Source organism: Silurus aristotelis, assembly GCF_946808225.1.
Source record: "Silurus aristotelis genome assembly, chromosome: 1".
In the NCBI taxonomy this organism is placed as follows: Eukaryota; Metazoa; Chordata; class Actinopteri; order Siluriformes; family Siluridae; genus Silurus; species Silurus aristotelis.
Window position 1 is genome coordinate 609,836 of NC_139574.1, and position 15,000 is coordinate 624,835.

At 45.4% G+C, this 15,000-nt stretch overlaps 2 protein-coding genes across 2 annotated transcripts in view; both read right to left on the reverse strand.

Annotated features, from left to right (window-relative positions):
* Positions 1 to 15,000, reverse strand: part of LOC310729622 (uncharacterized protein) — a 441,633-nt gene that overhangs the window by 386,578 nt on the left and 40,055 nt on the right. The window lies entirely within an intron of this gene.
* The window catches only part of ntn2 (netrin 2), a 38,123-nt gene continuing 28,420 nt past the window's right edge, over positions 5,298 to 15,000 (reverse strand). Inside the window, exons 2-7 of the mRNA XM_083546659.1 lie at positions 11,865 to 12,932; positions 9,192 to 9,380; positions 8,852 to 9,001; positions 7,939 to 7,992; positions 7,285 to 7,359; positions 5,298 to 5,803 (exon numbers count right to left, since the gene is read on the reverse strand). Coding sequence (XP_083402785.1) covers positions 5,454 to 5,803; positions 7,285 to 7,359; positions 7,939 to 7,992; positions 8,852 to 9,001; positions 9,192 to 9,380; positions 11,865 to 12,774 — 1,728 coding nt within the window. The 5' untranslated portion in view covers positions 12,775 to 12,932 and the 3' untranslated portion in view covers positions 5,298 to 5,453. The remainder of the gene's footprint in view (positions 5,804 to 7,284; positions 7,360 to 7,938; positions 7,993 to 8,851; positions 9,002 to 9,191; positions 9,381 to 11,864; positions 12,933 to 15,000) is intronic.

Genomic DNA, 15,000 nt, shown 5'->3' on the forward strand with positions numbered 1-15,000 from the left:
TATAAAAAAAATGATATAAAATAAAATAAGAATATAAGATATAAAGGATCTATAAAAGATATGTATGTGAAACAAAGAGAAAAATTTATATACAAAATATTTTTATGGCAGTAGACAGTGAGACAGTAAACAATGTGTAACAAAGTGTAAACAATAGACAATTTTAGTGGTGGGATGTCCATAAATTATTGACAACACCTGAAATATCTTCCTCTATTGAGTTCATACACACACACACACACACACACACACACACACACACACACAGTTATTACTCACACAGAGACACATGGCCATTGTTAAAAACACCCTACAAATTACACTGAATTGATGATCTCCTTCCTCAGGCAGTGTATCTGATAGATGTTCCTCGATGTTCCTCAGAATGCTGCCTATGACCTGCTCTACTCCCATAATTCTCTGGGCTTTGAAATTCGTCAAAAAAGACAGTAATCCAGCCACTCATTATACTCTTAGTAGTCCAGTGGTAGAGGTTCATGAGGATGTTTGGAGGCACACCAAATGTATTGAGCCTCCTTAAAGACTAACATCTCTTGTGGGTGGACCTTGCAATCGAGTCCGAGTGCAATATTCAAGAATGGAATCCTGAAATCCATGTTCATCTCTTTAGTTTGGATGGCGTTGAGTGAGATTTTATTCTCACAGCACCTCTGTAGCAGTGAACTGATCTCCTATTATAGGTTTTCTGATCCTCCATGGTGATGATGCTTTAGCAGTGGTATGGTAGGATGGCATCTGCACATTTCAGGATGGTGTTTGAGGTGTAAATCATGTATAAACAAAGGATGGAGAATGGAAATGAGCATGCAGATATTGAGCTGGACGTTGTTGCTCAGTCTCCACTTTAGAGTGTCCAGCCTTAAAGCTTGAAGCGTGGTAATGACCTTAGAGAAGAGGAGTTTATTAAATGCTGAAGCATAATTAATGAACAGTGTTGTGTCCTATGTGCTCTCTTTGTCCAAGTGTGTGTGAGCAGTGCCCATGGTATCATCCACAGATCTGTTTGACTGACATGTAAATTGTAGCAGCTTGAGCGTGGCAGTACTGAAGATACTGTATGTGAGATGTAGAAATGTTGTGTAGGAAGCATCTCATCATCACTGAAGTCAGTGAGAGAAGCCAGTAGTCAATGAAGCATGTGACTTGTCTTTGGGTACTGGAACAATGGTGGGAATCACTGACAGCCTCAGGAAGAGGTTAAAGTTGTCTGTAAAAAACCTCTCCCATCTGGACACCATTTTCTTTGATAACACAGCCATGGATTCCTTCAGCTGCTTGTGCTTTGTAAGGGGTTCACTGTTCTGAAGGCCTTGATCCCATCTAACAGAACAAGTGTGTAGTTGCCTTGTACAGAACAAGTTCCTCTCACAGTTCCTCCTCCTATAACTTACTTTGTAGGTGGAAACTCATGAGGTACTGTAAGCACCCTGGTAGTTTAACCCCACACATCTCTTGGTTTGAAATGGACATCAAGTTAACCGGCGATTTTTGAGCTTGGAAATGACCTCACTGTGGGGAGCCTTGATGAGGTTATGGTACAGGCACAAAAAAACCTCACTGGAAAATTCTTTTTAATCTGGCAAACTTTGATCTCTGGGTAGTGGATTTCACAAGGGCCTGGGTGTATTGTGCTGCACCTTTTAGATTTATAACAGTCCCACTTACTCCAACTTTGGAACTATGTATTTGAAATGTACCATCTTTATCTGTTTATTCAACTTAAGAGTCAACTTCACCAACTTGCTGTAAAACCTGAAAGGGGTCTTACCCTTCACTATACTTTAATCTCTTTTATCCGTCTAGGACACATTTGTGGCATTTGGCAGATGCCCTTACACAGAGTAAATTCCTTTTACACAACTGAGCAGCTATGGGTTATTAACCTCGCTCAAGAGCAAAGTAGTGGCAACTTGGTGTGGCTGTGATTTGAAAACACAACCTTTGGGCATTTGGATGCAAAGTTCAATGCTTTAACCACTAAACTACAATCTCCCCAATAAACCATATTCCCAATACTTTAATGATATGCTCCAGTGGATACTCAGGAACTTCCCATGTGTACACAGCTTACTTTCAACAATCCTCCGTTGTCCACACAGTACTAGGGTTTGATTGATTGTAGTTTTTTCCACACTGAGTCCACCAAGACTTGTGAGTTCTCCCTTGTAAAGTTATTGTCATGCAGTATGTTCCTGCTTGATCTAGATCAGTCAGGTGATCCTCCGCTAGCTTTTGGGTTTGAATACACATACAAAAGCCTAGAATCACTGCCGTTGTGCAGATTAAAAGAAATAAATACATTTATGATTATAGTGCAGGTTAAGTGGAATCTCATGTTCCATCTGGTAGGGGCTAATGAGGCACCTGAGGAGCTCACTAAGCAGTTTCCATTGTGGAATCTAGTTCCATTTTCTGGTTTAGCAGCACTGTAGGACCCTGGGCATATGAAGGTAGGAAAGAAGATCTTGGAGACAGACAGCTTTCTTCTACTGTTTATATTTTACCCTAAATTTCAAAAACCTGAACCTGAACCTGAACAAATCAACTGGGAAATGAGCCATTACTAGCTTTTGACCCCATTCAAGTTCAAGCTCATGCTGTATGTGTAGACTGGCAGGAATGAGACAAAGGTGGGAATCATCACGTTACCTGTCGGTTTGACCCACCTCCTCTCTCGGCCACACCCTCACCACCACAACAATTTATATTTCTTCTTGTTGAGCTTCTTGACATTTCATTCATGCGCATTTACACTTAATGTTAATATAATTAGCCATATACTATGGTCCTTAAATCAGCTGCAAACATCAGTTTCATACTCCCTTGTCCTGCTCCAGCTCAAAGCACTAACACTGGAGACTCCTTCTCCACAAACATCTCCTTACAGACAACACCACCAGAATAACACACATCAGCTTCTGAGCTGTTATACAACACACACACATATTACAATTGGAGATCTAAGTGTAGTGCACTCCTGGAGCCCTCACTGGTGTAAGAAAGAATGAATGAACATCTCCTGATCCATCATGATCCAGATCTCAGCAGTGTTGTGATATAAATCTCAGAGTTCTGATCTCACACTTAAAACCCTTCAGAGACAGTGAGCAGTCATCCAGGATAGAGCTGCCCGTGCTCCTGAGGCTGCAGGCACCTCTACTGGTGCGTGATGTGAACTATTATCAGGGCTGAAATACTCTGGAGGTGTGTGTGTGTGTGTGTGTGTGTGTGTGTGTGTGTAGGGGGCAAAGGTGTAGTGTGGAATTTGTATTAAATTCAGGCACCAAATTGTTTCCAGTCCTCTCTACAACCACTTTGCAAACACACTTTCTCTCTCTCTCTCTCTCTCTCTCTCTCTCTCTCTCTCTCTCTCTCTCTCTCTCTCTCTCTCTCACACACACACACACACACACACACACACACACAATAATTAAAGAAACACAGGTCTTTAACTAATAATTTATTGTGGCGTGGATTAAACAGTCAGTGGTAATGGCAGTGAAAACTGTGAGTGATGGAAGTGTGTCACTTCACACACACACACACACACACACACACACACACACACACACACACACACACACACACACACACACACACACACACTCTCTCTCTGGCCATATCCACACTAATAAGTTTGTGTAAAAACGCATATTTTCTCTCTATTTTGTCAGCGTGGACCCTGAAGATGGAGGCTTTTGAAAAAAATGACGTGTCTTTAGTCACGTGACGCAGTTCAGCCAAGATAGTGGAGGACATTGTACAGTAATTTGTTGTTGTTGTGAGTTTTGTGAGCTCGTCTGTACTGTGGGGGGCAAAGCAGCGTCATCAGCAGGATTCTGGTCTTTATATCGGATATAAATGGTTGATATTGTAACTCACTTTCACAAACTCTTTTCTTTCCTCCGAGACGTTTCAAAGAGCCGGAGAGTAAAAAGGACGCGAGTCGAAACCTTTTACGTTTTGGAAACGTTTAAAAACAATAGTGTGGAGGTGGAGTGTTTTTAGACTAAAATGCCAGATTTATCCAGATTAGTGTAAACATAGCCTTAGAGACACACACACACCCACACCCACACACACAGCAACACTTCCTCTCCGGTCAGTTGATGATAAATGCAGCTCAGATATGTGAGTTTCTGTACAATGCCAGTGCAGGGGGACGAATGTGGATGCAATCCAATCGTAACGTAGCTCCGGTTCTTCAGGGCTGGAGTAATGCAAAAACACTTCACAGAGCTGTTCATGATCTGGAGTTGTGTGTATGTGTGTGTGTTCCTGCTGCAGGTTCCTTTTTTGGAGTTTACTATGGGATAAGGGAAATCCAGATCCAACTATAACTGCAAAAACCTGCTGAAAAAATGCTGAACATCTGAAAGCGTTTGAGAACCCAAATGAGCATGATTCTAGAGCTGGACATTAGAATGTCTTCAACAATATAGCTGATGTGTTCTAGAACTCTCGGTTAATTCTGAAAAGGGCTTTTGAAGCATTCTAGAATCCTGCATGTTTAATAAAAGTCCAGATACTGGTCAAAGCTCGATGGTAGGGTAGAGCCCAACTCACGTTCCAAAGACATTGTACAATTAGATGCCATTCAGATGCCATCCAATTAGATGCCATTAGATGACACTTTTGACCCCTGACAAAAGTGTTCTAGACCTCTCTCTCTACTGACTTTTAAAAAGTGTTTTAGACCCCCAGTGACCTTTGACAGGTAACTCCCTAACAGTGTTGGAGAAGTTGAAGTTGGTCTATGTTCAAAAAAGTTCTAAAGCTGCAATTTTAGCACTCAGGTAATTATTGAAATACGTTCATAGGATTAAGCCCTGATCTGTAAGTGTTTTAGAATCACCTCAGTCCCTCAAGGTGCTGTAGAACTCGGCAGTTGGCGTTCCAAACACATTTTTTGACAACCCAGCTGTTTTACGGAATGTTTCAGGAAATCAGGTTTGCACTGAAAAGTGTCCCAGATACTCCAGAATGTTCCTGAGAACACAGCAGATCTTTAACCAGAACAGGTCTGGGTGTGAAGGATGTTAGGACAACAAATAATCTACCTCCTGTGTTAGTGAAGTTCACTCTAGAATGCTGTACAACACACACACACACACACACACACACACACACACACACACACACACACACACACACACACACATTAAAAGCTTTAGAAGGTTCTTCAGTCTCATAAGAATGTTGAATGTTTGAGGTTTAAAAACTGAGCAGCACCTGTGTGTGTGTGTGTGTGTGTGTGTGTGTGTGTGTGTGTGTGTGTGTGTGTGTGTGTGTGTGTGTGTGTGTGTGTGAAGTGATCATGGTTCCTGCATCAGTCTTGTTCTTTTTAATGGTCCCTTCAGAAGGCTGACCCACAGTCTATACACACACACACACACACACACACACACACACACACACACTGGGGGTAAAGGTCAGGCCTCAGGGTTAAGTTCCACACCGCTGCATCTTCCTTTCTTCTCCCTGCGCTGGAACTTGCGCAGGCGGCGTGTCCAGATGTCCCTCCACTGTATAACCAAACTGTTTTTATCTGCAGTAAGCCCCGCCCTCTCTGTGCTGGCTCCGCCCCTGCCTGAGCCCAGGATGAGGAAACGTTTGCCCATGTGGATGCGTGGACATTTACACGCCAGATCCTTCATATTCACCCACAGTGTGTTCTCACCTCGCTTCAGCGCCTCTCGGCTCTTATACACCGACACCACGCTGACCGAGAACCGTGCCCAGTCCCCCACCGTCTCCATGTCCAACACACTGACCAGGACAGCTGCTCACACACACACACACACACAGGGCAGGTTGGGAAAATTACACACCATTGTTTAGATGTCAGATGTATGAGATACACACTGAGATGTGTGTCAGTTCCACTCCAGTCAGTCAGCAAGTGTTCAAGGTGTATTTTTTGTGTTGTGTATGAGCGTGTGTGTGTGCTTGTGTGTGTGTATGCGCGTGTGTGTATTCGTGTGCCTGCCCGTGTGTGCACACGTGTGTGAATGCGCTTGTGTGCTGGTGTGTGTGTGAATGAGCGTGTGTGTGTGCTTGTGTGTGTGTGTGTGCTTGTGTGTGTGTGTATGCGCGTGTGTGTATGCACGTGTCTTTATGCGTGTGCCTGCCCGTGTGTGCACGTGTGTGTGTGTATGCGCATGTGTGTGTGTGTGTGTGTGTGTGTGTGTGTGTGTATGCGCATGCCCGTGTGTGTGTATGTGTGTGTATGCGCATGTGTGTGTGTGTGTGTGTGTGTGTATGCGTGTGTGTGTGTGTATGCGCGTGTGTATGCGTGTGCCTGCCCGTGTGTGCACGCGTGTGTGTGTATGCGCATGTGTGTGTGTGTGTGTGTATGTGTGTGTGTATGCGCATGCCTGTGTGTGTGTATGTGTGTGTGTATGCGCATGTGTGTGTGTGTGTGTGTGTGTGTGTGTGTGTGTGTATGCGCGTGTGTGTGTGTGTATGCGCGTGTGTATGCGTGTGCCTGCCCGTGTGTGCACACGTGTGTGAATGCGCTTGTGTGCTGGTGTGTGTGTGAATGAGCGTGTGTGTGCTTGTGTGTGTGTGTATGCGCGTGTCTTTATGCGTGTGCCTGCCCGTGTGTGCACGCGTGTGTGTATGCGCATGTGTGTGTGTGTGTGTGTGTGTGTGTGTGTATGCGCATGCCCGTGTGTGTGTGTGTGTGTGTGTGTGTGTGTGTATGCGCGTGTGTGCGTGCCCGTGTGTGTGTATGCGTGTGAGTGCGTGTGTGTATGCATGTGTGTGCCTGCCCGTGTGTGTGTGTGTGTGTGTGTGTGTATGCGCGTGTCTTTATGCGTGTGCCTGCCAGTGTGTGCACGCGTGTGTGTGTGCGCATGTGTGTATGCGTGTGTCTTTATGCGTGTGCCTGCCCGTGTGTGCGTGCGTGTGTGTATGCGCGTGTGTGTGTGTATGTGTGTGTATGTGCATGTGTGTGTGTGTGTGTGTGTGTATGCACATGCCCGTGTGTGTGTATGTGTGTGTATGCGCATATGTGTGTGTGTGTGTGTGTGTGTGTGTGTGTGTGTGTGTGTGTATATGCACGTGTGTGCGTGCCCGTGTGTGTGTATGCGTGCCCGTGTGTGTGTATGCGTGTGAGTGCGTGTGTGTATGCATGTGTGTGCCTGCCCGTGTGTGTGTGTGTGTGTATGTGTGTGTTTGTATGCACATGTGTGCGTGCCTGTGTGTGTGTGTGTGTGTGTGCACGTGTGTGCGTGTGTGTATGCGCATGTGTGTGCGTACCATAGTCTTTCTTGCAGTATTTCTTCGTGTTGATCTTCAGGTTGCCTTTGGCTGGTTTGCAGTAGGACTCACAGTCTGCAGAGATGGAAAACACACACACACACACACACACACACACACACACACACACACACAAACCTTTTTATGTTAAGAACTCGGCAAGGACCTTGTCATGTTGTCTGGAACTCAGCTTTAAGAATTGCCAAAGTGCAGTGAGAGTTCTAGCTGAGTTCCAGAATGACAGTGGTAAAGGCAAAACTCTGAGATGATTTGAGAAAACAGCCTCAGAGGAAGCAGGAACTCAGGAAGGAACCCATCCCCTTCAATTTATCATTTTAAATGAAGTCCATGGTGCTGAAGTTTTGATGGAGGTCTGTAAGGTGTCTCAGGAAGCTCCAGTCATGTAGATCACCTCCACTTAAAACACTGAGAAAATTTATCTGATGATTCTTTTTGCAACTCCTTTATAACATCCTGCCGCTTGAACAACATTTTAGAATTCAGGAGTTAAAGAATCAGCTTGAAGGTTCTAGAGGCTGGGTGGTGCTCTGCTGCACAGGATTAGTGCTCTGCTGTGTGTGTGTGTGTGTGTGTGTGTGTGTGTGTGTGTGTGTGTGTGTGTGTGTGTGTGTGTGTGTGTGCATGCAAACTGACCTGCAGGCCCCTCTGTACTGCTCACCAGCGCTGTTGGATTAACAGTGGGGATCTCTGTGTGCGAAAGAAGAACACAAATAGAGGGAGAATAGCGGTTACTGTTTAATGTAGAGAAGAAGAGAAGAAAAGAGACCAGAGAGGAGAAGAGAGACCGGAGGAGAGAAGGAGACAGACTAGAGTAGAAAGAAAGATGGAGAGAGAAATATTGAGAGATGAGAGAGACTGGAGGAAAAGAGAAAGAAAGATGGAGAGAAAAGAGATATAGAGTGTAGGATAGAGATAGACAGAGATGAGAGTAGAAGTAATACCAGAGGAGAGGAGAAAGAAAGATGGAGAGACTGAAAGAGAGGAGAGGAGAGGAGAGAAGAGGAGAGAAGAAGAGAGAAAGATGAAGAGAGGAGAGAGAAAGATGGAGAAAGGAGAGACTGGATGAGAGGAGAGACTGAAGGAAAGGGGAGGAGAGACTGGAGGAGAGAAGAAGAGAGAAAGATGGAGAGAGGAGAAAGAAAGATGGAGAGAGGAGAGACTGGATGAGAGGAGAGACTAAAGGAGAGGAGAGACGAGAAAGATGGAGAGAGAAAGATAGAGAGAGGAGAGAGAAAGATGGAGAGAGGAGAGACTAAAGGAGAGGAGGGGAGAGAGAAAGATGGAGAGAGGAGAGACTGGATGAGAGGAGAGACTGAAGGAGAGGAGAGGAGAGAAAGATTGAGAGAGGAGTGAGAAAGATGGAGAAAGGAAAGACTGGATGAGAGGAGAGACTGAAGGAAAAGAGAGGAGAGGAGAGGAGAGACTGAAGGAGAGGAGAGGAGAGAAAGATGGAGAGAGAAAGATGGAGAGAGGAGAGACTGGATGAGAGGAGAGACTGAAGGAGAGAAGAGGAGAGGAGAGACTGGAGGAGAGGAGAGAGACTCACTGATGCAGGGGGCCACAGGAGAGCGACTCTGCTGGTAGCCTTTAGCACAGCGGTTACACGTCAGGCCTGTCACTCCGTCCTTGCACTGACACTGACCTGACGTCTGATTACACGTTTTACCTGCAGCTCCCACAGGGTGGCAGTCACACGCTGGAGTGAGTGAGTGAGTGTGAGAGAGAGAGAGAGAGAGAGAGAGAGAGAGAGAGAGAGAGAGAGAGAGAGAGAAAGATTTTTGGCATTAGTTGCTTGTTCATGTTTCAAAGAGACAGTGTGTGTACATGTGACTCTGTATCAAAAGAGTGTGTATTTGTTTGTGTGTGTGTGTGTGTGTGTGTGTTACCTGTGCAAGCTTTGCGGTGCGTGATTGGTTGGCTCAGGTCTCTGTAGTAGCCCTCTTTGCAGTAGTGGCAGTGTCGGCCGGCCGTATTGTGTCTGCAGTTCATACACACCCCTCCACTCTTCCGTCCTGATAACTTATACAGCTCCATATTAAACCTGCAGCGGCGGGCATGGAGGTTACAGTTACATGCTAGAGAGAGAGAGAGAGAGAGAGAGAGAGAGAGAGAGAGAGAGAGAGAGAGAGAGAGAGAGAGAGAGAGAGAAAGATCAGGGTTGGATCACAGACACCAACCTCACAACAGTAACACCAAAATACAGACAGTAACACCACAGACAGAAACACCACAGACACCAACAACAAAGACAGTAAAACCACAGACACCAACATCACATACGCCATCATCACAAACAGAAACACCACATACATCAACATTACAGACACTATCACAGAGACAGTAACACCAGCCAGTAACACCACAGACACCAACACCACAAACAATAACACCACAGACACCAACACCACAGTATCACCACAAACACAAACATCAGACACACCAGCATAACAGACACCATCACAGACACCAACATTACAGGCTGTATCACCACAGACACAAACACCACAGACACCAACACCACAGACTTCAGCATCACATACACAATCTTTACAGACAGTAACATCACAGACACCAACATCACAGACAGTAACCCCACAGATAGGAACACCACAGACACAATCACAGACAGTAACATCACAGACACCAACATCACAGACACCATTACAGAGACAGTAACACCAGCCAGTAACACCACAGACACCAACACCACAGACACCAACACCACAAACAATAACATCACAGACACCATCACAGACATCACAGATGGTAACATCACCGACACCAACATCATATACAGTAGCATCACAGATATTAACACCACAGACAGTAACACCACATACATCAACATCACAGACACCATCACAAAGACAGTAACACCAGCCAGTAACACCACCAACACCAACACCACAGACACCAACAGCACAAACAATAACACCACAGACACCAACATCACAGACAGTATCACCACAGACAATCAAACATCAGACACACCAGCATCACAGACACCATCACAGACACCAACATTACAGGCAGTATCACCACAGACACAAACACCACAGACAGTAACACCACAGACTTCAGCATTACATACACAAACATCACACACACCAGCATCACAGACAGTAACATCACAGACAGTAACATCACAGACAGTAACATCACAGACAATCAAACATCAGACAGTAACACCACAGACAGTAACACCACAGACTTCAGCATCACATACACAGACATCACACACACCAGCATCACAGACACCATCACAGACACCAACACCACAGACAGTAACATCACAGACAGTAACATCACAGACACCAACACCACAGACTTCAGCATCACATACACAGACATCACACACACCAGCATCACAGACACCAACACCACAGACAGTAACATCACAGACAGTAACATCACAGACACCAACACCACAGACAGTAACATCACAGACAGTAACATCACAGACACCAACACCACAGACAGTAACATCACAGACAGTAACATCACAGACACCAACACCACAGACTTCAGCATCACATACACAGACATCACACACACCAGCATCACAGACACCAACACCACAGACAGTAACATCACAGACACTAACACCACAGACTTCAGCATCACATACACAAACATCACAGACAGTAACATCACAGAACCTAGGTTGTCCTGTACTGCACATGATGGCACAGAAGTAGTATTGTGATGCCTCAGTCTGTCCTAAAGTTCACCAGGCTGTTTAAATGCTCCAGAGCTCCACTGCCCCACAGTTAAAGCTGCATTGTGGAGATGGAGATCTAAGAACTCTGGAAGAACTCTGTCACTCTCTCCCCGGACAAAATCTACAGCTAAGATGGTACAGATGTCTCTTGCCTCAGTTGAGGCTCATGACTCCAGCACCTGAATCACACTGTTGGAGAATGAGACCATTTCATACTATAAATCTCTAACTCAAGAAGAACCTCATGAGTCCTGAAACAATGTGCTTTGGACAGATAAATGGAAAATGAAGCAGTGGTTCGACTGTAGTGTTTTTCTACTTCTCTGTGTGTGTGTGTGTGTGTGTGTGTGTGTGTGTGTCCCAGTGCTTTGATCATATTAACAAGGCTAATTAGATCCTGAGTAGCTTAATCTTTTTCTCTTTCTGACACACACACACACACACACACACACACACACAGTGAGTCAGTGTGTTTATCAGAGTCACTCAGCAGGGTTTAATTGGATTGTTTAATTAATTCATTAACCTTTAGATTCAAACATTCACCTAATTAAACCCCGCACCAAGGGGGTTATTCATCCTCTCTCTCTATCTCTCTATCTCCCTCTTTTCCTCTCTCACTGTGTGTGGGTGTGTGTGGGGGGCAGGTTGGTAGGGGTGTGTGTGGGTGGGTTTTTGTGTGTGGGGGGTCATGGTGTGTGTGGGGGGGTGTAATGGTGTGTGTGTGTGTGTGTGTGTGTGTGTGTGTGTGTGTGCGCGTGTGTGTGTGTGAGTTGGTGTGTGTGTGTGTGTGTGTGTGTGTGTGTGTGTGTGTGTGTGTGTGTGTGTTGAGACTTACGTAGACACTCGTTGGCCTCTTTGGGCGTGGCCCGTTGCCATGGGCGATCGTAGTGGAAGGGTTTGCAGCGGTCACACTCGGGTCCTTCAGTGTTGTGTTTGCAGTCACACACCATCTTACCGTCTTTGTCCCTCAGACACCTGTGGGCGTGGCCGTTACACTTACACCTGCCCCCCACCTGAAAATCGGACACTGCGTAAAAGTAGGCGGGTTCTCGAAGGTCTTTACTCATCTTGGGACGGTTAAAGGTCACGCGTATATCAGTGACCGTGACCCAGTCCTGCAGAACAGGACTGGAGATGAAGTTTGACCTCGAAGGTCGTCCGTCCAGTGTGCTGAACACGAGGATGGCATTGTTGGGGTCGGTGCTATGGGGCAGTTCCATGCACAGGGGCTCCTGCTCGTTGATTTTGGTGATTTCCGCCCTGTTGGGGCGATCGTACACTCGCCGGCACTGAGAGGAATAGAACTGAAACGGCGTCCAGCTGCGTCCATAGTCCATGCTTTTATAGAGCGCCATGGAGTCCGGTTTCTCCGAACAGAACTGCAAGCTAATGTAAGTGATTTCAAATTTCTTTCCTAAAGACAGCGTCAGCGTCACATTAAATGGCATTGACCGGAGCATCTCCGACTGCCAGCAGGTGAGATTCTGGGCGGAGTTCAGATCTGTGAGGTGGGCGTGTTCACAGCCGCGACGCCCACAGGAGCTCGATACGGCCACTTCCTGACCGAATGCCGCGTTAACGAACTCTGGAATGCAGTAGCGGGCAAAGCCTGTTTCGCTGTAGCAGGGGTCAGTGGGTGATGCTTGCGCAGAAAAAAGGTGAGCATCATGGGCCATGGCTTCAGAAAATGTCAAAGCCACGCCCACCAACCAACTGACCAATAGCAGCTCACAAAAATCTTTCATCTTAAAGAGAATACAAAGAACTGAAAATGTAGAGAAGGTTTAGAATGAACCAATCCAAGTGCAGCTCTGCAGTAGTGGGTGGAGTCTGTTGTGTGGGTGGGTGTGGCTTCTGCAGCAGCGTTTTAGGTCGATCCCTTGTTTCAGGAAGTTGCCAGGTCCTGTAAAAATAAAAAACATTTATTGTTACAGTTCACACTCATATATCCTGTTATTTCTTTAGCAGACGAGAGAAGAGAGAAGAGAGAACTCCAGTTCAGTTCAAGTTCATCAGGTTTAAATGTTTCAAGCAGATGATGGAGTTGAATCTGAGCCTCACACAGATACAGGAAGAGTGACAAAGCGTGAAAGTGCACTAAAGAGCCTCACTTTAGACCTGTCACTGCGTCTGTGTGTGTGTCAGACATGTGAGTGTGTGTGTGCGGAATATCAATGCGGGCGAGAGGCCACTTTCACTCCTGTACACACAGTTGGAGAGGAAGTGCATCTTTAAGAACACCCACTGACCTGAAGGTCCACACTGCACATGCGCTCTTCTGTTCATTATACAGGACCTACAAAACCTCCGGCCTGACTGAGGAACACACTGAGGTGTGTGTTGTGTGAGGAATAAACAGTGTGTGAGGTACAATCCCCAGAGTGTAGTTAGATCACATCTAGACTTCAGTCAGAACTCTCTAACACTTTACTGTGATGTGCATTTTTAAAACTTCAGTCATGATCCTCAGATTCAGGCTGTTCTGCTCCACACTGGTGAGTCCTGCTTGCTGTGAGATGTTTCTACAGCTCCACCTGATGTAGAAGAAAAACAGCAGGGTCTAAAAGCTTTCAAAGTGTACACTACATTGTTAAGACAAAAACGAAACCATGATTTCTGTGATCTCCTGTGGCATGGCATAGTTCAGGGCAAGGATCTAAAATGATCTTTGTGGTTTGGAGTGTTCCCAGGAGCACAGTAGCCTCAATCATTTTGAAATGGATGACACTTGGTACAACCCTGATTGTATGGTACATTGAGCATAAGGGAAAGTAGGGCCTTGACCAGGGACGTAGGAGGAACACCAGCCACTCCATAAAGGATCCAGAGCTTTGGTTTAGAGATGGAGAACCAGTTGGATAGACAACCTTCTCCTCATGTTCCATAATTTAGACCTGCAGTAGGAGAGTAGCTTGAGGGAAGCTGTTGAGTAAAAAGCACATGATAGGATACATGTGGAAAACATTTTTGAAATGAAAATGTAGCTTTTTAATGTTAATGTAATGCATCCCTATAGTGGAGCATGTAGGTGGGGGCATCATCATGTGAAGCTCCTCAGCAGCAGGTACAGGGAGACTGGTAACACATGTGGGATGGATAAATGCAACAAAATACAGGAAAATCCTTAAAGAAAACCTCCAGAGCAAATGCAAACTGGGGCAACAGTTCATCTTTCAGCATGCCAGGGGCAGTAATAATGAAGTTCAACTCCATTGGGGTGGCACTAGGGCAAGTGTCTGAATGCCCCTCAGTGGCCAGGCCAAGTGCTGAAATAAGCTCATTCATATATTGTGGAGTTCACAGAGAAAATCTGACATGAAAAACAAACTGTGCATATCTTGTAGATGCTTCCAAGAAGACCTTTAACTTCTGCGGAAAAAGCATCTACAATGCTTTTAATAATATTTAGGATGAGAACAAGCTGTCCGTCTCTTTGAATGAGGCTTTACTATGAAAATAATAACATTTTAGACCTAGAACATTAACATGTGCTCTGCTATTCTAGAGAACTCATCACCACCTTCTGACCACAGTAACAATTCTAGAACCACACCAAGAACTTTAGAACCACACAGAGAAACACATCAAGAACAGGAAGAGTTTGAGGAACATGTGGAAGTTAAAAACACAAAGCATAGTCACAGAATCTCAACACAGCTCCAACATTCATCATCTGCCTTTATTCCCTTTCATTCTGTACCAACTTTTCTTACTCTCAAGAGACAAAAAGCTTTTTATTGTCATTTTAACCGTCATTTTTATCCATTAAGCAGTTCCTCCTGAACCCTGGTGCTACGTACACCTACAATCCCAGAAAACACAAGGCTGAAGACTAGTACGTGTCCTCGCCACATAGAGTGTCTCCAACGCATTGATCACCAAACTGCACACACACACACACACACACACACACACACACACACACACACACACACACACACTTTATTCACTTCTCTCTCACACACACACAC